The following is a 23,171-nucleotide window of genomic DNA, read 5'->3' as shown; positions in this document are numbered from 1 at the left end:
TTGTCATTTTCTGAGCTAAACCTTCAAGTTGTAATTTCTGTTCATCAGAGTAAAACAAAGGTAAAGTATCAAAGGTGCATGTTTTATCCAAGATGAGAGATCAGTGCTTCTTTTGGTGATCTTAAATGTGAACCCAGACTCTTTCAACTGTGAGGTAGACATGTGGACCACGATGATGTTTTATAATAAGATTGCAGAGTGTAACATAATTCCGTGTGTTTGGCGAGCTCAATAAAGAGTCTTTCAAAATTATAGTTGCTTTTTTTTCTGAAGGAATAAGATGTCTTCATCATCTTTTTACGAGAAAACAGAAAAACGGGAACTTGGAAGAGGAATAATGTAATTGTGAAATCTTAGCATCTGTTGTTTTCAATGTTTACATCATCCTAACATTTTAATTTAATGTGACGATTATATGTTCGATTTTCATTAGAAGTACTTATAAAATAAAATGCGTTCTAATAAACGCTGTATCAAAAATTGTGCCTGAAGATAGATAACATTGATTTCTACTGTCTATGACAGGCATTACAGTCAAATGCAAAGAACACTTATCAACATGGTTTAAATTTCAACCACAAACAAATTATGAATGTCTCAAAATTAATCCCGCAGATTAATTTGCAAATATGTTTTGATCCCGCAGTCACTTTTCAAACGTTGCCTTTTATTTTTAATTGTGCGGACGCTAGGGGTCCTTCTTGTCCAGCTCTGCACTGCATTGACTTGTGGGTACAGTAGCTCATGTTTCTGACAGTCAGCTGTTACAGGGAAGTTTTACCATGGTCGGATAGCTCTCTCTCTGTTCCTGTTCCTGTTCTTGCACTCTCTTTTGCGACATTACTCGCTTTGCTTCCGTCTTTTGTGTTACTGCAGTTTTTAACGCACAGGAAAACCTGCTCGTCAAGTCTAATTCTGATCCAGACTTAAACTTCGGAACTTCGGAATGAGTTCGAACGAACATTCCATGCAGGCTCTCTCATGGAGAAAATTGTACCTGAGCCGGGCCAAGCTGAAAGCTGCCAGCCGCACTTCAGCTCTTTTGTCGGGGTTTGCAATGGTAAGTTTTTTTTTTTTTTTAAACAGCGTCTTTGCTTCCTGGAAGAGTAACATGGTTCCACTGCACCAAGACAGACGCGCACGGGTGTTTTCAAGGTCTTGTCCCTGTGCAGGCCCGCTCTCCGCCTAAACACGTTTCCACAATGACCTCGTTCGTCTTTGTGTGTATGGACTGTAATTACTAGCAGGAAACAAAACAGGTCACGCAACCTGCATCGTCAAGTAACTTGGTTTCACATATATGCCGGAGTAAATGGACAATAAATAGATGTTAGGTGTAAGCAAAGCATGGTATAAAATGTTAAAAACAGACACAGATGTATGGATAGGGTATTTGGCCGGATTGTGATGCTGAAAGCTGCAAAATTGGTGCTTGTAAACAATGAAATGAGACTTTGTCCCTCCATGAAGTATTATTGCAGCTAAGCACTCTAAAATATATATATATAGTCCTAGTCCTGAATGTTATCCGTGAACTGCATTGTGATGATGACGATGATGATGAATATGATTATTATTTGCTATATGTCAATTTTCCTAGGTTGCCATGGTGGAGGTGCAGCTGGAAAATGACTTTGATTATCCTCCAGGGTTGCTGATAGCCTTTAGTGCGTGCACAACAGTGCTAGTTGCAGTGCACCTTTTTGCACTCATGATTAGCACCTGCATCCTCCCTAATCTCGAGGCAGTCAGCAATGTTCACAACCTCAATTCGGTGAACGAGTCTCCCCATGAGCGCATGCACCGTCACATTGAACTGGCTTGGGCTTTTTCCACTGTCATCGGCACACTTCTCTTCCTCACAGAGGTGATGCTCCTCTGCTGGGTCAAGTTTTTACCCCTGAAGACGAAGACGGAAAAAAATGACACCACCATTAGTTCTGGCCGAGCTGCAGCCATCGCTTCCACTTCCATCATGGTGCCTTTCGGGTTGGTTTTTATTGTGTTCGCCGTTCACTTTTATCGCACACTCGTCAGTCACAAAACGGACCGGCAGATCCGGGAACTCGAGCAAGTTATTCGGCTGCAGAACCAACTGGACCACAGGATGGAAAATGAGGACTTGAAGGCTGTTGACCATTTTGCTTGATTCGTTTGCTTTGCTTACTTGCAAAAGCAGGGGACATTCAGCAGTGCTTTTGCTGTGAAATTATTTTTTTGTGGACAGTGCTTATATAGTCATTTTTATCTTTCGGGCAGTGAAGGTTTAATGATTTCCTGTTGACGTTTTCTTGCATATTATTCAGCATGAAAACATGACTAGTGCTGATTTATTTCTCTAGCACCTACCAATGTATGCCAAACCCGTATGGAGTAATTCATATGGTTCAACGTAATCAATGTAATATTTTTTTTTGATATGAAGGAAATATTGCCAATTTGATATGATCAAATATTCACAGTTAGAATTTGTTGCCATCTCTGTTAGAAAAGAACGGTTTAAAGCAAATCTCTGAATTCACATAGTTGCATGAAATCGCATATGCACACATATCACCTAACGGACATTCGTGACAAAGTGTTTGCATAAATCCTGCTCACGTGCAACAGAAGAAAAAAAAAAACCTGTCATAATGATGCATCTTTTAGTTGACCACACTGGAGCTTTGGGTTTAACTGCATTCAAGATTATTTTGTGTTGAAGTTTATGCATTATTGTCAATGATTTAGCAATATGTCTTTTTGTATCCCATGGTGTTGCGGAGTTTGTGTTATTTTTGTGTTCAGATATTGGTACTCAATTGTCAATACAAATATTTTAAATTTGATTACAAACAGATTTTAAAATTTACTTTCAACCCAAAAGAGTGTACAGTTACATTATGTAGCAAGTTGCTACCTTGTGGATGGATCTACTCGACATAATGTGATCAAGGCTCAGAATAAGCGGTTTAGCATAGAAGTTTGTGAGTCAAAATTTGCATTTTGCACCTCAACAAAACAGATTAAATAGCAAAACTGAGAACCTTTGTGGTTTGTTATGTTGAGCACTGTAAACTATTAACTATTAACACCACAAGCAAAGATGTGGAGCAATTCACATGAATAATAGAATAGAATTCCTCCAACCATGTGCTAGAATGAGAAAAAAAGCTGTTGCAGCATTTGTAAACAAAACAAACCAAAAAAAAACTGCAAACATGCTTTTCATTTTTTTTCCATATAGTTATGCATGTTGTTGGAAATATTTGGTGAATGCGTCTTAATTGATAGTTTACATGCTTTTGCTCGCATGTTAGAAATGTTGATTGTTTACATGCTTTAGCATGCTCACATGTTGCAAATCTTACAAGTATTATTGTCCTGTGGCACATATTGAATTATGTTAGTGGTTTTCATTTTGTTTTGAATCCCTGAAATATTTTTTGAGGGGAGGGTGTGGGGGCCCAAAGCCAATGGATATGCTGAAATGAGACATATGGTAGATGCATGCGAGTATGCAGATATAAATACCCATTATTGGGTCATGTGACAATCAAAGAGCCTCTCAGCTCACCTATTGTGCCTTGTTTATAACAGATAACTGCTCTGTTCCATAAGTTGACTTTTGTGGTTTATTTATTCAACTGACGGTATTGTATATACAAAGTATCCATGAACGTGTTTTACTATGTAAGTTGACACTGCAGCTTATCCTGTGAGCTGTATCAAGGTGGGGTTTGTTGCCAATTTCAAAATAAAACACATTTTATGTTACTTGACCACTTTATACCACCACTAATTCCTTATATGGTGTTAAAATACAAGAACAGGACTGTGTCTAAGAATCACATCATGCACTGTCCAAACATTAATTATATTCTTGCAGATTATCATGATGACCTTTTGGAGAGGACGAGATCACACGGCTTATGATTTGATGTGAAGGTTCCATACTGTGGTAACACCTTTAGTGCAATAGCAGGTTACCTTTTTTGGACAAGGTTTTGTCAGCCATGTTGGAAAATAATTGAAGACCTTAGATTTAGTGGCCTGGTCATACAAAAACAACCTTCATGTTTACTTGCTGGTTGATGTGCTGTGTTTTAAACTTCCGATTCTTTCTGTCTTGTGTTTTGAGAAAAGGCATGTACGCTGGTCTGTGCTTTAAGTGATCCTGCCAGTGTATATTATGTAACAACTCAGAGAGAGCGTGAGAGAGAGACAGAAAACCAAAGACACTTTGAAGTGCGACAGTAAGTTTAGCCATTTTTTTCACCTTCATTGCAGAAGACCACATCAAGGGTGGCGGTCACATAAACAATTTGTTTAAAAAATCACTGGTTTTTTTTGTTTTCGTGGTGCATCTTTTGACCCAGCAGTGTTAAAATCTGATCAACATTTTAATTATTAATTTGGTATCTCACCAACTGACTCGGCATTACATCAATTAATAAGCATAAGAATATGTTTATTTGTATTGTTATTATCAGTAGTATTATTATATAAGGGTCTGTTGTATTTACATTGCATTCATAATCCATAGATAATTTATTTTAGGATATATTCAGTCTACAAATATAATTTGTAATGTAAATACTGAATTTATTAGCTCAGTATGATGCAGTGCAGTTAAATATCACTGCAAACTACTGCACCACCAGACTTTCAAACAGCTTCATACTCCAGGCTGTTAGGATCCTGAACTCGCTCCCCCGTTCTGCGTAGCGTCCTGTACTTTGACTGTCTGTATGCACACTGGCTCTTATTTGTTGTGTTATCTGTTTATTTATTATTTATTATTACTCTTATTATTTATTGTTTGTGCCTTTTTGTTTATGATGTTTTTTACTTTTGCGCTATGCTTGCTGGCTCCATTTTGCTCCTCTTATTTATTGTGTTATCTGTTTATTTATTATTTATTCATCACTCTCACTATTGATTGTTTGACTTTTTGCCTTCTTGTTTTTATATTGTGTCACGTACATGTATGTCTATCGTGTTATGTGTCTCGTCACCGTGGGATAGAGTAAACGTAATTTCGGTCTCTTTGTGTGTTGTGACATGTGGAGGGATTGACAATAAAGCTGACTTTGACTTTGACTTTGATTCATACACATTATAGGATTATTGTATACAACTCTGACAGTGTCAGTGACAGACGTTTTGATACATCTCAAAGAAAAACTAAAAAAAAAAAGACAATGTTGGGAATCACTGGTCTAGGCAGTCACTTGCTTGTTGGTTCCTCAATGTGCTCCTCCGCCTGGAACTATTTTACTAATGGCGGATGGATCTGTACGCCAACCTGGACAACTCACTGAACGCAGTCTACACCTGGTTGAAAAAAAACATACAAGCAGAGAATGTTGCTCCATCAAAGATTGCAAGCATAGGTAAGATGTTAATATAATTTTTTGGGTTTTGATGTGAACGCTTATTTCAAGTACGATACGTGTGAGTAGAGACAAGCATCTGATGCTGTCTCCATCACCGCATCACCTGTCGGGGCGTGTACAGTATACGACAGTTGCAATTTTACAATCCCCGACGTATATTTCTCATAATTACAGGTCTGGACGAATGTAATGGAAAGCGAAAAACACGTTTTACGGAGAAAATCATCGCGTCAACCCTGGAGAAGTTTCAAATTGATGATTGATCCCGTTTTAACAAAAGGACTCTACAAAGTGTACCGCTATGATGGGCACGACTTCAACATTCCCGTGAGCGTTTCAAAATATTCAGCATTGTACTCGCACGCCACGAACAAAGCCATCACAAGTGCATTGTTTTCCAACATCAGGTTGATGACTTGGGTTTGTTTCCAGTGGATTCAGTGAAAGATCCACGCATCTGCCGCATGTGGAGCAAATGCATCAAGAGTGACCTTTCGGTTCCTAGATTTAAGGTAGTCTTTACGGCACGATAATTACCCTGTTAATAACAAGTCTATTCACGTGTTATTCTCTGTTTGTGTCCTTTCAGATAGATGAGTTTTACATTGGGCCCATTCCTCCCAAAGAAGTGACATTTTGCAGGCTGAATGACAATGTAAACAAGGCCTTCCTAACTAATATGTGTCAGAAATATGGCCACACTGAAGAAGTGGAAATTTTCTACAATCCAAAGAACAAAAAGCATTCAGGGGTTGCCAAAGTTGTTTTTGACACTGTGAGGGCTGCTAAGGACACCGTTCATCACCTTAATCAAACATCAGTGATGGGTAATGTTATCCACGTGGAAATGGATCCAAAAGGTACAAAGGCTTTTTCACTTTGTATAGCCTATAATATGTTAAAGGGTATAAATATGAGATATTGTTGCGCTTTATATTATGTGGGGTGTCATTCAACAGGTAAAAACAGAGTGCGCTACCTCAAACTGCTCTTTCATGGCATCTACACACCATGCAGCTTACCAGTAGGAAGCAGTGACCAAAGTCTCCAAAACTTAATCGACAATTTACTGGTATGTGCAGTATTTGCTAACATCCGGTGCAACTACTGTTTTATTTTTTTTATTTTTTTTATTTTTTTTTATTTTTAGAAAATAGCGAGCGTTCTATACAGATTTGAAATCAACTAACCAACGAGGGAAACAAAGTATTGTGGCTACTACAATGACAAAAAGACAACTTTGTCAAATGAAAGCATCAGATGCAAAATGTTTGTATCCCAAATTCTTGACTGCTAATTTATAATAAGAATGATAATTTAATAATTAATTATAAGTAGTCATTTAGTTTAGTCATTTTCTTATGATACTAAAATTGCCTATACCCACATGTTAAAAATGCGCAATTATTAATTGTAGTAATGAATATAACATTCTTTTTTTTTTTCAGTTTTTAGTGTTTGCTGAAAAATAAAAAAAGACTTAAGCTATTATTATAGCACTGTGACACAATGTAAAATTTGTTTACCTATTTCTTGCAGTGCAATTCAGCCCCACAGGGAGAAGGAAGCCCAAGCAGCCTCACTACTCCACTCTCTCTCGACACAGCATATTCCAGTATTAGTCGGGATACACCTTGTAGCTCTGGCCTGACTCCTTATTCACAGGGAACCCCGCGTACTCCTTCCTTTTCTGCAACTCCGCTCTCCTTTGACTCATGCTACTCCAGTCTTCAAGGCACTCCAATCCTCCAGGGGGAGCACCCGACTTACAGTGTTCCCAAACCATTCAGAAGAGAGTTTTGCTGTCATAAATTGGCAAGATTTCACTGGGGAACCACTGAAGTCTCTGACGGAAATTTATATTTAAAGAACGGTCAACCTCAAAATTCCCTCCGACCATTTACCCTGAATAGCAAACAGAAACTTGCACCATGGCGGAAAACCAAAATCAAATTTGCTCAGAAACATGCAAAGCATTCTTTCGAACTTTTATCCCCTGGTCCAGAGTCGAGGAATGTGATCGCAACTAGCTCAAAAGCGTTACCTATAACCTCTTTGAGCATCAACTTGGAAGCCAACAAGCATTTAGACGTGACTTCCCTACTTGACAGTCATGCATGCATTGAAGAGTTACCTCAGTCACCACTGGTGAACTTTATTCCAAGAAACCCTCAGCCAGAATCAGAGACATTGGATGCCCGAATACAACATTTGCTGACAAACAACCAGAGTTCAGATACTTTTCATGGGAATTCTTCAATAGCTGATGTGTTCGGTCAGGACAGCCCAACCTCACCATATCCACTGCAGAACTCCCCACCCTCAAATGACCCAAACAAGACTTTGGAAGAGGTTAATCCTATGCCATTCCTTGAAGAGGATGAAACCTCCCAAGCTGTTTTTTTTCTTACATCCCAAAGAGATAAAGAGAGGCCCTCTCCATTTGATTTCATAAAAGTTGGTGAAAGCCAAGATGGAAACATTAAGACGAATGCTGAAAAGGCACCAAGTCAAAAGGTAATTATGTTCTTAATCACAAAAGCATTTTTAAAAGAAATGATAATTTTTGTGAGCTTTTTATTCATCAGGTCGCTTAGATCTCTTCTTGTCTCTTTCAGGAGGTCCACTTATCCAATGTCGATGAAATAAACGATGAAACATTGACACCATCTTTTAGTCATCAGTCCAAACATCCACTTGCCATCCCAGCCGCAGGCCATCATCCACCACTTATCCCTTTGTTTTTCCCCATTCCTTCATTTCCCCCTGTCCCACCCCGCCTCCCAAATGGCACCATTCCCGTTCCACCTCCAGGCTGGAGCCTCCCTCCAGGCCATCACAGCAACATCCACATTCCACCACCTTCTAACTTCCCGGTACCCCAACCTTCTTTGCCGCCTCCTGCACCACCCTGGGCCACTTCACCTTTTCCTCGTACCAACCCTCTAGTTCCACCAACAGACTACTCACTGATGAGGCAAAACCCTCATAAACTCACAGTGGAAAAGGTTTTAGATGTGCTCATGAATGAACTGAAGTCGATTATTCGGAGAGACCTCACTCGCAGAATGATTGAGGGAGTGGCGTTCAAGGTGTTTGAAGTCTGGTGGGACAATCAAGAGAAGAAAACAAAGGTAAATGTTTCCTAGTTTTTACATTCACCATATACAGTACACTTCTTTTAACTCAATATTCTATTTTATCTACCAAAGCAATCAGTTGTGCCCTTAAATGATAAGAAGACCAATTGTATAAATCCTCCGAATCCCATCGCCGGCGAGCACAAGAAGCCTCCCCTTCCCACCTTCAAGGTAAGCAAGAGTTGCAATAAAACACCAAGATTGAACGTTGAAGAAAATGTTTTGCAATGCAGATTAAGAAGAAAAAAGGGGACAATCCTACAATGAAAGGTAAGATTTGTTTCAGATAAATTCATTCAACGACTGTTGGAGTGGCAGTACCTTCATCACGTGTTACTTTTAGACGGAACCCACGAGGACGATACGTTGAAACCAACATTTAAAAGACGTAAACGGAGACATGCAAGACCGCTTGATCTTGATAGTGATGATGATGACAGAATGGAAGAATACAAGATACATCAAGCCGCCGCGCAAAGGGAAATTGCAACAGCCAAAGAGGAACAGGCTGGGCCTATAGAAGAAGAAGTACACATTTTGGTAAATAACAAGTCACATGAAAAGCAATCATTAATGAATCCTGTAATTTTTGATTTCCTTAGTGTATTTCCAAAAGCATACAGTAAAGGTGCACATGTACTGGTAAAACACATATTGATTTTGTAGAAAAGTTTTATACAAAGGGATAAAAGAAAATGTTTATGAAAATGATATGTCGAGATGTTAAGGTTTTGTTTATGCACCGCTACAATGGGGTTGAAATAAATTAAAATTGACATGTACGTATGTAGATTTTCATAAATCTAAGAAGTTTCACTAATAATATGGCATTTTTGATTTATAAAAATAGCCTTCCACAAGCAGCTCATAAAAGTTGTAGATTTTGTATACTATAAAGCGAAGCCATCTCTCAGTTTGAAACAACAATTATGAAAAAGTCATAAACAAAAATGTTGTACAGTAATTTGACTTATAGCCCTACTAAATTGAAATTTGACAAACGTAACACACATTGAGGAGAATAACATATCTGTATCTCAGTGTGACGGAAATCATCATGCCAGCAATGTTGATGACAATCATAAAGAAAAAGAGAAGGTGTCTGAAAAACACAGGGAGGCTGAAGACACCTGTCCAGTTCTTAGTGACGTTCTCTCCTTCAGCAGTGGTATGTAAAAAAAATTTTGCATGTGTTATTGCTACCTTTCAGAATGCTTACCACATTTTACTACGCTTTTGTTGACTAATATTCAGAGTGCAGCTCCTCGGAGGTTTGCTCATCCGACTGGGACTCCTCGGACTCTTTTACTTCAGAGAACTCATCCTACTGTGACTTCAGCTCTGAAGATGATGATAATGTTGCTTTAGAAGACAACAAAAAGAATGGTGAAGGTTTGAAGTGTGTAGTAATATCATCAGATGAGGAGTCGGTGGAGGTTGAGCCCCCTGTGACACCCTCAGCCCCACTCACGCCTGGTGCTCAGCTAGAACCCCATGACTTGTCAGATCCATCTAATAGGGAGAAAGCAGAGGAAAATGAGTACATGCACCAAGAACATGCAATGATGGCGCTACAGCCTTCATCACATACTGGACTTCAAGGTAATGATCTACGAACATTGAAATAATTATCTGAATAGACAACATAAAATTCTGCGATGCATTTGTCTTGTCTGTGCAGCAGTGGCTCTTGAACTTGATATGGAGAGGCGTAAATGGAACTCGGGATCTCCGGAGTACACCTTGAGGCCTCTCACTCCTACTGGCTGCTCTTTGGACAGTGACCTTGAACTTTTTATCAGAAGCAAACCAACATCTCCAGTTGTGATGGAGGTGGGACGACCACAGACCCCAGGCAAGGAGATAGCCTCTCAATTAGGAAGTGAAGAATCAGAAGATGACAATCTCTCTCGAACGATCAGTGAGTTACATCCATCATCAGACACGGCTTTGTTATTCCAGGAAACACCCAAAACCCCAGGTAGAGAAGACACAAGTGCTTGGAGTCCCAACAGTGGCGTGAGGGTCTCAACAAGTCCAGAGTATGAAAGCATTATACCGGAAGATACCGGGGAAACATACTTACATTTTAGAAAACCATCGGCTCATTCATCACTGTTTAGTAGTCCATTTATATTACCACCAAATACCCCTGGAAGAGATATCTTTCTACCACGAAGATCCTTCATCCACAGAAGAAAGACTGACATTGCGAATATCTCACAATGTGACAAATTCCTTGGAATGTTATCTCCATGTGACCTTTCTGAGTCTTCATCTGATGGCGGAGGAGTGAGAACATGGTCAGATGTGAGAGTGATACCTCTGCAAAGACTGGAGAACATGCCTGGTCTCCTCCACAAGGGAAGTAGGAGAGAAACAAAAATGAGGCGTAAATGGTGGAAGAGAACAAAAAGGCGTTGGAGGAGTCACTACTTCTCTCGTCCCAGTCCCCCCAAGTGGCGTTCAGAGTGCGAGGAAAGGAGGATACTTCACAGTATATGGAGGGACGGTCTGGATCAAGAGGATGAGAGACTGCTCAAGTGCACTTACGAAAGGCTGCAAGAGCGGGAAGATGAGTGTAGCTGGCTTAGTGATGCCCTTTGGATACCTCATCCTCATATCCTTTTCACTTCCAAATTTGTTGTGAGCATGCAGTCATATAGCAAGTCAAGATTTTGTATGCTTTTCCGTGTGCTGTATGTATTTGGTTCCGCGTTATGAAATTACTCATGGCTCAGTTTGTGTTTCAAGTTCTTAACTGATGCTCACTGACTAAAGTTATAGAAGAGAACGTAGGACACCAGTCATGGCAACAGAAGCACGTTACAGGCTCAGCCCGCAGTGAGGGTTTCTACAAAATCAACTGGAGGGATAAACTTGAATACCTCAAACACGAAAGAACCATTGAGCTTTCATCAGCAAGCGCTCAGGTATTCAACACAGTGAAGTGTGAGGAGCAGGATGTCGTTCATCACAGTGTGTAACATAAGCTTGCTGTGTCTATGCAGGAACATCAGATACAGCCTACCGCACTTCGGGCCGGATCAGACTTCAGGTCAGAACAGCGCCGTCTGCTGTCATCTTTTAGCTGCGATAGTGACCTCGTCAAGTTCAACCAACTCAAGGTTTGTGAAGTGAATCACAGTTACACTAACCACCACGACGTTGAATAAAGCGGGGCTCACGCTAGTCTAATAAAAAATATATATTTGTCCATTATTTTTACATCACACATTATCTGTTAATTATAGTACAATATCGTAATTCAAGATTTAGGATTTTGTTTTTAATCAAATAAAGCATTACAAATTTGATGTCGGATTTAAAAAAAAAAAAAAAAATTATCATCTTTCAGTTCCGAAAGAAGAGGATTCGTTTCAGTCCAAGTCCCATCCATGATTGGGGTCTGTTTGCCATGGAGGCCATAGCAGCAGATGAGATGGTGATTGAGTATGTCGGCCAAATTATCAGACAGGTGAGGAAAAATAATTACGTGCAACCAACCCTTTCTGTTCTTGTGATCACAGCAATTTAGAGCATGCGTTTAACTTAATGAAGGTTACTATAGTAAAGGACTGGCAAAGCATTTCTAAGAAGGAAACGTAGAATGATTGTGAACGTTGCTCTTGTTAAATGAATTCATTTGTATGTTGTTTCCCTCAGAATATTGCTGACATGAGAGAGCGTAGATATGAGGAAGCAGGCATCGGAAGCAGCTATTTGTTCCGGGTCGATCAGAACACCATCATCGATGCCACAAAATGCGGGAATTTATCCAGATTCATCAACCATAGCTGCAGTGTGAGTATGACTTGCTTCTGCTGGGTTTGTCATTTCATTTAATAATCAAATTGTGCTGGTCTTACAGCCAAACTGTTATGCGAAGATCATCACTGTGGAGTCTCAAAAGAAGATAGTGATATACTCGCGGCAGCCAATCTGCATCAATGAAGAAATCACGTACGACTACAAGTTTCCCATTGAGGACACAAAAATTCCTTGTTTGTGTGGCTCTGAAAGCTGTCGGGGCTCTTTGAACTGATTCCATCTGGAGAGCCCCTGTCTTATAGCTTATATAAGAGCCCACACTGCCTCAGGTACTGTACAAACAGACACTGAAGATGTGCCTCATAAATAACTATTAGGCATTTCCAGCTGCTCTCTTGAAGGTTAAAAATAACCTGAGCTGCACTAACCAGACCAAGTGAACTTTCCTATCCAGCACGTAAGCTATTGTATGATAAAGTATGAGGCAAGAGAACGCTAAACTTTTATGGTAAATGTAAATTGACTCCCTTTATATTTAATGTACATGGTGTACAGTCTCATTGGAAAAACTTTATAAATGCATGTTATGAGAGGTTATCTTTGGTTTTACATCACAGTAACATGGACAGTATACGGCAGGGATTGTCAACCGGTGGTCCGCGGTCCTCTAGTGGTTCGTCTCGGTATTGCAGGTTGTCAGCAAAATTGGAAATGGAAAATAATTGTAACATTTATTTAAATAAAATGGATTCATTATTTTGACTTTATTTATTTTCCAGCTAATTTTGTGAATCATTTACCCATTCAAATTATGTCAAATGTAGCTGAGATTCCCAAAATAGACATACAGACGCAAATAAATAGCCTGCATAGGTCTATCTTACTTTGTTGCAAAATAAAATAATATTCCGCCAAAACGAGTTGCTTCTTGGTTATTATGGTGGTCCCTTGGACAAAACCAGTTGAAAACCCCTGGTATATGACAACTGCTGTTTAACAGTTGCAGTCATACAAATATCACATCTTGTACTATGAATTATCAATAGGGCTTTATTATGCAAATTATAGCGCACATTTTCAGTTATGAGAACTTCAAATTGAAATTTGTTTTCCTTGACTTGAGCTTCGTGTAAATTTGTTAAAAAAATGAAACATTACAAATTAGTAAACACAAAATTGTAATCAAACAATAGGCTTGAAAGAGTCAAGTAAGTAACTGCATGTGTGTTTGTACTGAGCTTCTCTACCTTACTTGTACAATACATTAAACAGCCAGAATTGGTCGTAGATTTTACATTAGATTGTTTGAAGGCCCACAAATATAAATCTAGGTTCACATACTCTTGGACACACCATTGGGTATGAGAACGGTCAGATTTCCTCTGGCATGTTGGTCCGCTTCGATGGCTTCAAAAAGAGATTTGAAGTTTCCCGCACCAAAGCCCTGTGGAACATATACAAATTTAAGTACATGGTACTGTCATTCATACACATTGCTGACGTCGGACCAAAACAGTCACATTTTGGTGAATTTAATATTTTCTCAGAATTGTATACCAGTCCACACTATAGGTGTTACTGTTATTATTATTATTATTTTAACAAATGATTGTACAGTCTAAAGTGCTGAAAATGGCTTGCTCTTTTTGCAATGCTAATCGCATCATGCCATCTTTGGGGTCTCCTGAAATGTAATGATTTTGGAAATATGAGGATTCCATCTGACGCCAGCGCTATCGAGTCATCTACCCATAAGTGTCCTAACCTGGTGATTATGTCTTTGAATGACTTCCAAGAAGACAGTGGGCCGGTCCTGAACTGGCTTGGTAAAGATCTGAAGTAAGTATCCATTGTCATCATAGTCCACCAGGATCTTCAGCTCCTGCATAGTGTGTTAAGTGGCAATTGTGTTGGCACATTCTCCAAAATGGTCCTGAAAATGTAATATGTGAAGCTACCTGCAGGACATCCAGGTCTTCTGCAATTTTCACCTTGGAGTGTTTTAAGTTTTCCCTCAGTTGGTTGTAGTATGTGTCGGGCACCGACATAAACTCTGCTCCACGCTGTTTCAGGTTGCGGATCTGCAAAGATGTAAATCATATACGTTTTATTTTTGCACCCTTTACAATGCAACATTGCTAAAAGCCTGAGGTCATTCTAGAATTACAGAAAAATGTAGGCAACAGTAGCTGTTGTGTGATTTCTGGATAGCTAATTTATCTTTTATTAATTTAGCCATTCCTTTATCCATTCAGTCATTCATTTATAAACTATAATAATTTCATGAAGGGGACAGATTTTTTTTCTCCAATTCTGGAATGCACCCACTCTTGTTTTCAAAGACCTACTGCTGTTATAATATCTGATGTGTTCATGGCAATGTGCTGCACGCCAGCACCTCCATAGTACTCCACGTACTCCTGTAATGGTGAGATATAGTACATAATCATATAATAGACAGAAGTCAATGTAATCATATACAATAAGTAATTTGACTGGTTCAGATTACACAACAAACCTGGATTTGAGACTTCCTCTTGCCTATGGCAGGCTCATTGATGGGCATCTTTACAGTCTCTTCATAGTTGGCCACCACAATGGAGCGCAGGGCACTGAACTCTGTTTGCAACTGCTTGTCGTCCACGGACCAGAAGCGGTGAAAAAGAAGGTTCTTCCGGTACCTTTTGGGTGATGAATCAGTATCAAAAGAGCACATTGTTAGGTCAGCCCCAACATACTGTATTAATGAGTTTGTTTGGGCTTTCCTCCTCGAATTAGTCATATGCATCTTCTGTAAAATTCTCTCCTCCTACAACCATGATGACCCAAATGACAGCAAGCAGTCATGTCATGAGGTTCATGCCTTCAAAATATGCAGCCGCCTCTCCTCCCCGACTAGCAGTCTACCAATCACCAGCTTCATTTAGAGAACGGCCTTGGTCGTTACAGACTAAAATGCGGTCCAGATGTGGCGATCCATTGGAGGGCCCATGAGAGAAAAAATGCTAAGTCATGCTGATCCCTCATGTGCACCAAAAGAAAGAGTTGTGTAAGTTTCAGACAGACTGGGGTAACACTTAAAGTTCTCAAGGTATAATTCTTCTACCGTGACAGAACCTCTAAACACAGCATTCTTTAAAATAAACAATAGTCACCATTCCACCACTGAAACCATCTCCTCTTCTGGTTGGTTTCCCACAACATGATCAATGAAGCTCAATTTTCCCTCTGGTCTGTAGTAGAAGGTCAAAAGTGAGGTAATTCAAACATTTCAACACATTTGAACAAATGGTTTACGCAGCATGACAAATGAGGGCTACTCACAAGGTGGGTAACAAGGGGTCCTTAAATAGAGGTGGCTGGAAGCCTGGCAGAAACAGCCCCCTATATCCTGCTCTCTCCACAAATGTGTGAGTGGTGTCACCGTACTGTTGCATAAAAAGCAAATTTGTTTGGCTACCTAATGATTTTATATTATGTGACTTCGAGAATGGTTTGTTCACTTACTGTTTGCAGCACAGCAAGTCTGACTTTACCATGCTTGTCCTCCAGGGTGTACGGCTCTTTTACAATCGTAGCTCCTCGCTCTTTGGCTTTCTGTTTAATATCAGTTTTCATTCAATTTAAAGTCAAGCCATTCCCTGGTAAGATTGTTGTGTTACCTGCACCAAGAAGTCACAGTTCTCCACCGCAAATGCAACATCTTTCACACCATCCCCATGCTTTACTAAATGAGCTCCAATCTCTGAGAAATAGTACAAATAAAGGACAATATTCAACTTTGAATTTGGTGAATCAAATTATAAGGAACTTTTGCTGAGTGTAAAGGTACAAAACAATACAATTTCATTGCATTCATAGCCACATATTTGTTTTGATGAAAACATGTTAGCTCATAGAAATCTGTGCCACTTGAGGGAGTAAATGTGATTTATGCAAATCTAATGAAAATGAGTAAAATAAAGTAAAAATTCGCTGCGTTCAAAAACACTTGCAATTGTTCGTCATTCTCAAGACTCACTGAGCTGGTTTGTGTATGCTGCAAATGTTGGAATTTTGTCAGGGGTGCTAAAAGGCTGCAAACAGTTGCAAACATTTTTTCTTGTTGCAAAGACATTTTGAACATTATCCACTGTTGTCGACTATTCAAACCTTTTGCGAATATCTGGCGAACGTCTTTGCGACTGTTAGCGGCCTTGACCGAACCCTGATGCAAAATCAACATTCAACAGAGTGATTTTTTATTTTTATTTTTTGTCGGTTATATACCTTGGTTTCCAGGATTGAGAGCAGATGAGAAAACATATATGATCTGTGAGAAACATACAACAATCATCAGGGCACAAATAATCTATTTCAACCATGACTAATATTGTGTGTAATCAATTGCTTTTTAATTTATTGTAGATCCTTTTTTATTGATTGCATTTCTTGTCATTATTTCAGGGCTGATGATGTATTCTGTACTCCAAAATCTCCTTACCTTTCCTTGTTTGACTGCATGGGACACTACATCTCGACGGCCTGTCTCCAAGCCTTGGTAAGCAAATGGTTCGAATCCCAGTTTGTTGCAGTAATATGACGCAGCCTATTGAAAGGAGGATTTGTGGTTGATTTGAGGGAAAGTCAACAACCGTGTTGCGAAATTGACAGGTTGCGCCATCTGCTGGCAGTAGGTGAGGTTAGGTGAAGGAATGCATTTTGATTTGTGACTTTATCTTCGGGGTGCCCCGGGTCCCACCCCTTAAGAGAACCAATCGTGTTGCAAGCTATATTGACCAAAACCAAATGTGTGAAAAATTGGTCCCAATTTGAGTTTACTCAAAAGAAAATCCTCAAAACATTGATAAACTCACATCAACATAAATGTTCACATTCATAGTGTACTACTATTTGCCAAGAAAATATATGTCATCTTAATTTTACTTTAATAATCATAATAAAAATGATAGATACCCATGCACTGTCAAAATAAAATGTTTTCCTGTCCATCTGTTATTTTATCGACCAATAACACACTAGAAAGAAAAAAAAATCAAATAATTATTTGAAACCAAATTACAAAAAACATTTACTGGTCACTGCTACTTCTAATTTTTGTTTAGGCTACATTGGGTGAAAGAAGTTCTGACATAGCATACCTGTTTTGCATTCCCAACCCAGAATGTCACATGGTCAAAGCAAAGGAACTGTCCTTGCTCATGCTACAGACAAGAAAACAGAAGAATAAATAGTGAATTTGAAATGCGTAGTCAAATTCATTTTTCTACCTTCTCGCCTTTGTCGGTATATGTTGTCTGCAAACAGAACAAAAAACAAAATTATTATAAAAACAATAGCAAATTGAGTCATACTAAAAAGTCACACTTGTGTGAAATTTTTTATAAAAAACGAAAATGACTATAATATACAATAGCAAATTAAGTAATATTAAAAGGTCCCATTTGTGTGAAAATTAAAGATTTTTCATTCATGCATTTTACTTTGTTTTTTAATAAGGTATCTAAAATAACTCACCATGTTGTCCCTGCTGATCTTTGCACATCAGAATTAATCTCTGGATTGAAAAACTGACAAAAATGTTCCAAGGACATTCCCATACGGTGAGGAGGAGGTTTAAGAAGGGGAGGAGGAGATAAGGCCAAGTACAGATGTTTGGGGGTACCCGCTATGTTATAAAATGATGACAAAAATCATGTTGATATACACTACACTCAATCCAAACCAGTAAACAAAACAAAAAAAACGAAAAACAATCAGTAATAAACAATCAATCAATCAATCAAGCAAGCAAACAAACAAACTATTACAAGCCCGTTACAATTATTGTCACCGTTACAATTAAAGAGAAATCTGGTGATGGAATTAATTTACATTGAATTAATTTACATTCGTTATAATACAAACATGCTAACTAACACACAACTGGCTCCGGAGGTGACAGGGAAAAAATAGTTTGTACATACAGGTTTAGAGTTTCAGCCAAGATTTTTAGAAACTTATGTCCATGTGTTAGTGTTTAGTGGCAAGAGGAGGTTCACTTGTTCAGGGCTCTCATTGGCTCGCTGGGAGCTCACTCCTCTGTTCAAAAACCCACTGTACTCCTAATCTAAATTGAAAAACAAATTATAATGGTCGATTAAAAAAAAAAACCATCTCAAATTTAAGACATAAAATGAGCTTTTAGGGTTAGATGTTAACATAAATGATTAAAAGCAAAAATAATTCACACTCAGTATGTTCTTGCAGTGATTACTAAGTAAATAATATCTCATTAATGCTCATTAATACCAATCCATCTCTGATTTATGTCGGATCTTTATCTTTTGTCTCCATTAATGTTGTCATGGCACTATTGTCATTTTAATCCCATACTTTACTCACCTGTAACCCAACCTAAATCCTGCAAAGTAACCATCAAATTAGAAGAAGGCAGAGAAACTCCAGTCTGACTGTTGCATTACCCTCATAAAAATGATTCCATTTAAAGTCTGTTGTTGCCATTTACTTCAATTTAGCACTCTACGTGACATACACTCAGGCATGTCCAATTAGAACCGTGACAAATGACAATGAGACCAGTATTTTCGTGTTGTTGATTCCACTGACAAAACACCATATACATAGGTGATATCATATACCTCAAATAAAACCACCACAAATCGAGCCCAGTGTTCCCTTTACAGCACCCCCCACCCCCGGGGATCTTTGTTTTCCCCATTGTTACCTGGAGGCCATCTGCTGTCATGGGATGCAAACACTACACAATGGATGGAGTCATTACATGTCCAAAAGGGTCACTTGTTTAATAGCATATGGTCTATGTTTTAGTAAAGGAAAGCGCTAACCAAATTTTGAGTGGTTGTTCGTTTGATTTGTCTTAATATTTTAACGTGTCATACAGTTTTCAACCAAACTGCAGTGCCAATCCCCAGAGTATCGAGCCTCTCTCAGGAAAAACAGAGACACTTAGACCCCTCCCTCGCCAGCACTACTCACATAGTCGTAAAAGAGAACATGTCAAAGCGGCAACGATAGACACGAGTGAACCATCAGCAAAGATGAACCCTCAGATACAGATCAGTGTCCAAGAACCCGAGGAGTGGCTCAACATGGATGGTCCGGATGGTGAAAGCGTGGATGAATGTGGTGACGCTGCAGACAAGAAGACGCAGTCAAAGGTGCAGTCTGTTTTCCAGCAGGTACGAAGCCAGATCAGATCACAAGTGGCGGTGAAGGCCTCGAAGGGGAGCATAACTGAATTGGTCAACCAACTCAAAGACAAACAGTCTTCGGAGCAGAGCATGTGTCGGGCGGAGGAAGATCATGTTACAGGTGAGAGCGAGGGTGACGCAAATCTGAGAGACGAAGCATTGTGTGCTCTTTTTGAGAAGAAGCTTGAAGACACTAAAAAGGCTCTAAGGAATGAGTTTGAAGAGCAGCTTTCACAAGTGCGCATTGAGATGCGGGCCTATACTGAGCAGTCCGTGAAAGACTTGGAACGTAAGATTCAAAGGGCACCCCTCAAAGACCAACAAGAGAGCAAAGGACAAGACAAGAAACAGAAGCCTTCAGGGCCTATTTTGTCTAAGAGAGGGCGAGCCTTGACCCGGACCATGACCACCATCATTCCTAAGACTTCCCCGCCCGTCATTGTGGGCCCACGTGCAAGATCAGAGACTCTGAGCTCCTCAAAGGTGGAAAACTCTCGAATTGTGCTGAGAGAGCCGGGGGTCTCTTCAACGGGCAGCAAGTCCTATCAGATTCGCAAGCCTTTCCCTCCAGTTTGCCCCCATTGCACAAGGGCAAAAAAACTGTTGGGCGGCCAAAATCAAAAGTAGGAAAGTGATTCAACTGAAAGATATTGGCTGTCCATTTATTGAAGTTAGGGTCACTACAAAAACAAATATAAACAATGACCTGATATTGTTGTAAACATGTAACAGCAATTGGTGCGTAGAAATATGGGTCAGCAATGTTGTGATATTAAAGAGTGATGCTAAATGATCTCATCTTCCTCTGCTTCTTCCAACAAAACCTCTATAGCAAAGGGAGATCCCAGATACCCCGCAGAGGAAATTAATTTCAGCCGCCTATATCTGGAATCTTTTTCTTTTCGTCATGACCATAGCCGAGGGACCTTCTCCTCCAGTACTCCTGAATAGACTTTAGCAAGGAGCTTTTCCCACTAAGGATCTTTTTAAACATCTCCGTGAGTTCTATCTCAGCGATGAGAGACCACCTCAGAATGCATAGAATCTTCTTCCTTGTGGAAAGTCCTATTAGTGAAATTGAAGGGGGCAACTTTAAAGTGGAAGAGAGTCCAACCCCTCTCAAGAGGACTGGTACCAGAGCCCAAACTGTGTGTGGGGCCAAATCTGACTAGATCTAGTAAGACCATAAGCCCAAACTCCTTCCCTACAAGATTGGTAACATTTCATGTCCCAAGGGCCAGCTTCTGTAGCCGAGGATGGGACTGCCAGGTCCCTTTGGCTGCCGACCAGCTCAACTCCTACGATCATGTTACACTGATGAGAGCCTCATGTATGTACTGTGATTCACTCCCACTCTGTTTACATTCAATTCAATTAGAGGAAAGTAAAGATGACTATGTAAAAAATAATTCAAGTCAAGTCAAGTTTATTTTTATAGCCCTAAATCACAAGCAGTCTCAAAGGGCTTCACATGGACAAAAATTGACAATTATTCTCAAAGCATCTTCACCAATTCACCAATTTTATTATGTAAATGTACACAGTAAAAATAGTAAAATTACCTCTGAAAATGTTATTCTCTTCCAAGTGTAAAATTTACTCTGTTTAGACTGGGACCAAATATAGTCTTTTAATTTGGTGGCAAACGTACTCAAAGAAATGTTCTGTGTACGGACAAATGTCTTACCTCCTAATCTTGACTATCACAAATTTATTCACCTGTATCAGCAAAAAATTGCCTCCAATCCTACAGTACATTGGTACAACCGCATCACTCACCCTTTCTTGTAGAGGGCATCCTGGAGAGGTTTTTGTAGTTTTACCATTTGTCCGACAGGTGGCAGCAGGTCACTGGCATGGCTTCAACATCCAAGGAGGTGAGCTTGACCCTTTACTCGTGGACATTGAAACACAAATGTTGCTTTCTTACTTATATAACTTCATAAGCACTCCGAGCTATTGTAAAAAATTGGTACTATGGCATTTTGAAGCTGTTGATGTCTGTTTGTACACGGTCTGGTGAGGATACAGCTGGGCCCAGTGTACATTTATCAGAAAATACAATGGATGAAAGCCCCATTAAGGCTCAGCTGCAAAAAAGTTAATCCAGCCTTATTAACCTTTGGTGACTTAGAATGGGGACATGAGCACCTGAGTGCCCCAAGCAGCTGAAGTAGCTTCTGCGGCCAGCCGCGGTGACAGAAGCTGCATTTAGGCCTGGAGCAAGAGGGCTTCACAATGGACTGGATAGAGAAGCGTGTGAAGAGGATCTTTGTGTCCTAAGGGATGATGAGCCCAGGAGCAAGCGCATCCGGAGGCGACGCATGGCCAGTACATTCAGGTCTGGCCAAGGCGCCCCTGTCTTCGGAAGCAGCATCTCGAGCTTAAATTATAACCGGCGACACTAATCATTACTATGCATGAAGAGGCTCTCTGGTCTCTTCTTCAAATGGATGGTTAATCACTTAGCGTAACAATACAACCAAAGAACTACAAGTTCATTGTGATGTTTGAACATGTACTATAAAAGGATGTTTTCTAACAGAGCTCCCATTCATGCAGCTTTTTTGCAATTGGGGAGGAAAAGTAAGATGTCACTTGTTATGTCACTTGTGTGTAGCGCTAGTATTGTAAGACTAGTATGTCTGAAAAAAATACATTTATTTGGGAACAGAAATAAATCTTACACAAAATGTCAGTGTCCAGCATCTCATGTGCCATTTCTTTTTTCCCCTGGTGAATCTTCTGGTTTTTTTTTTTTTCTAACACATGTTTGATGTTTATGGTTTACTCTAACCTTTTTCATTTGTAATTTATTCGGACCCTATCAGGGAAAAGGAAATTCCTCACAGTCAAAGAAAGAAAACAATTTGAGGCTCAAACAAAGATTTGAATGACGATTACAATAACAACATTTAAATGTTGACCTGCGATTGGCTGGCTATGTTTTTGCGGCTGTTTTAAAGGTCACAAAAATTGCCGTTTTAAGGTCTACCTGTAAGCTTGGCAAAAGCGTGGGGAAATGGACAGCCAGTAAATGTAACTGGCATTGGACATCCCTGGCTGCCCAAGGTGCTATTGTGGTCAGTTGTTTACCCCCAATGTTTAAATCATAAATTGAAATGTAGTGGAATGAGTTGCTATCCCTTGCCTTGAAGAAAGAAAACTGAGACGAGCAAACATAGTAGCATTGAAGGAAGACGCTATGTGGTATAACAGAAATAAAACCTGTCTTTGTGGGGGTCTTGTTTTGGCACATCAGAGGCTATGCTGTCTAGACTGACATTGGGCCCCCTCGCAGTCCCCCCGACTCAGACACTTATTAACGTTATTAACGCTACATTGTTATCCTTAATCCTTTGGACAGTTACTCATCACGAGGCGTCAATCCCTGACTGACCAGCAACGGCCTTTATAATGCTCTAATGTGACAAGACAGCACCTTAGAGAAAGAGGACAACAAAACAGAATGTCATGTCATTTGTACGTATGTACTGTATTCATGCTATCTTTTATAAAACTTCATGACACTTCTCTTATTTGACCTTTGTTATGGTAAATTATGTTAATTCTGGGGCGTATCACATAGGAAAGAGGGGCATATACGTAGTGAGACCTTTTGGCAACAGGTGGACAATGCTACAGAGAAAGTCGGGTAAGCGTTGACA

At 39.6% G+C, this 23,171-nt stretch overlaps 3 protein-coding genes across 3 annotated transcripts; 2 read left to right on the top strand and 1 right to left on the bottom strand.

Annotated features, from left to right (window-relative positions):
• Nucleotides 1-728: 728 nt before the first annotated feature.
• Nucleotides 729-3,761, top strand: LOC133154102 (calcium release-activated calcium channel protein 1-like). The gene is made up of 2 exons (XM_061278529.1): nucleotides 729-1,060; nucleotides 1,601-3,761. The coding sequence occupies exons 1-2, from the start codon at nucleotides 947-949 to the stop codon at nucleotides 2,147-2,149; spliced, it is 663 nt and encodes a 220-aa protein (XP_061134513.1). The 5' UTR covers nucleotides 729-946; the 3' UTR covers nucleotides 2,150-3,761.
• Nucleotides 3,762-5,567: 1,806 nt separating this feature from the next.
• LOC133154019 (histone-lysine N-methyltransferase SETD1B-like) lies at nucleotides 5,568-13,195 on the top strand. Its single transcript, XM_061278399.1, has 17 exons — nucleotides 5,568-5,705; nucleotides 5,786-5,890; nucleotides 5,968-6,238; nucleotides 6,338-6,450; nucleotides 6,918-7,895; nucleotides 7,997-8,512; nucleotides 8,591-8,689; nucleotides 8,752-8,788; nucleotides 8,862-9,058; nucleotides 9,560-9,686; nucleotides 9,773-10,120; nucleotides 10,200-11,138; nucleotides 11,291-11,451; nucleotides 11,530-11,646; nucleotides 11,877-11,996; nucleotides 12,185-12,322; nucleotides 12,390-13,195. Exons 1-17 carry the CDS (start codon nucleotides 5,568-5,570, stop codon nucleotides 12,561-12,563), a joined length of 4,578 nt encoding a protein of 1,525 aa, XP_061134383.1. The 3' UTR covers nucleotides 12,564-13,195.
• Nucleotides 13,196-13,323: 128 nt separating this feature from the next.
• Nucleotides 13,324-18,050, bottom strand: hpdb (4-hydroxyphenylpyruvate dioxygenase b). The gene is made up of 14 exons (XM_061278528.1): nucleotides 17,807-18,050; nucleotides 17,560-17,586; nucleotides 17,431-17,493; nucleotides 16,773-16,877; nucleotides 16,559-16,601; nucleotides 15,952-16,034; nucleotides 15,797-15,886; nucleotides 15,614-15,717; nucleotides 15,445-15,522; nucleotides 14,808-14,970; nucleotides 14,638-14,709; nucleotides 14,248-14,370; nucleotides 14,055-14,171; nucleotides 13,324-13,733 (listed from the first exon to the last, which is right to left on the bottom strand). Exons 1-14 carry the CDS (start codon nucleotides 17,807-17,809, stop codon nucleotides 13,623-13,625), a joined length of 1,182 nt encoding a protein of 393 aa, XP_061134512.1. The 5' UTR covers nucleotides 17,810-18,050; the 3' UTR covers nucleotides 13,324-13,622.
• Nucleotides 18,051-23,171: the final 5,121 nt, after the last annotated feature.

Source organism: Syngnathus typhle, linkage group LG5 (genome assembly GCF_033458585.1).
Source record: "Syngnathus typhle isolate RoL2023-S1 ecotype Sweden linkage group LG5, RoL_Styp_1.0, whole genome shotgun sequence".
Lineage (NCBI taxonomy): Eukaryota > Metazoa > Chordata > Actinopteri > Syngnathiformes > Syngnathidae > Syngnathus > Syngnathus typhle.
This window is presented reverse-complemented; position numbering and strand designations above follow the sequence as displayed.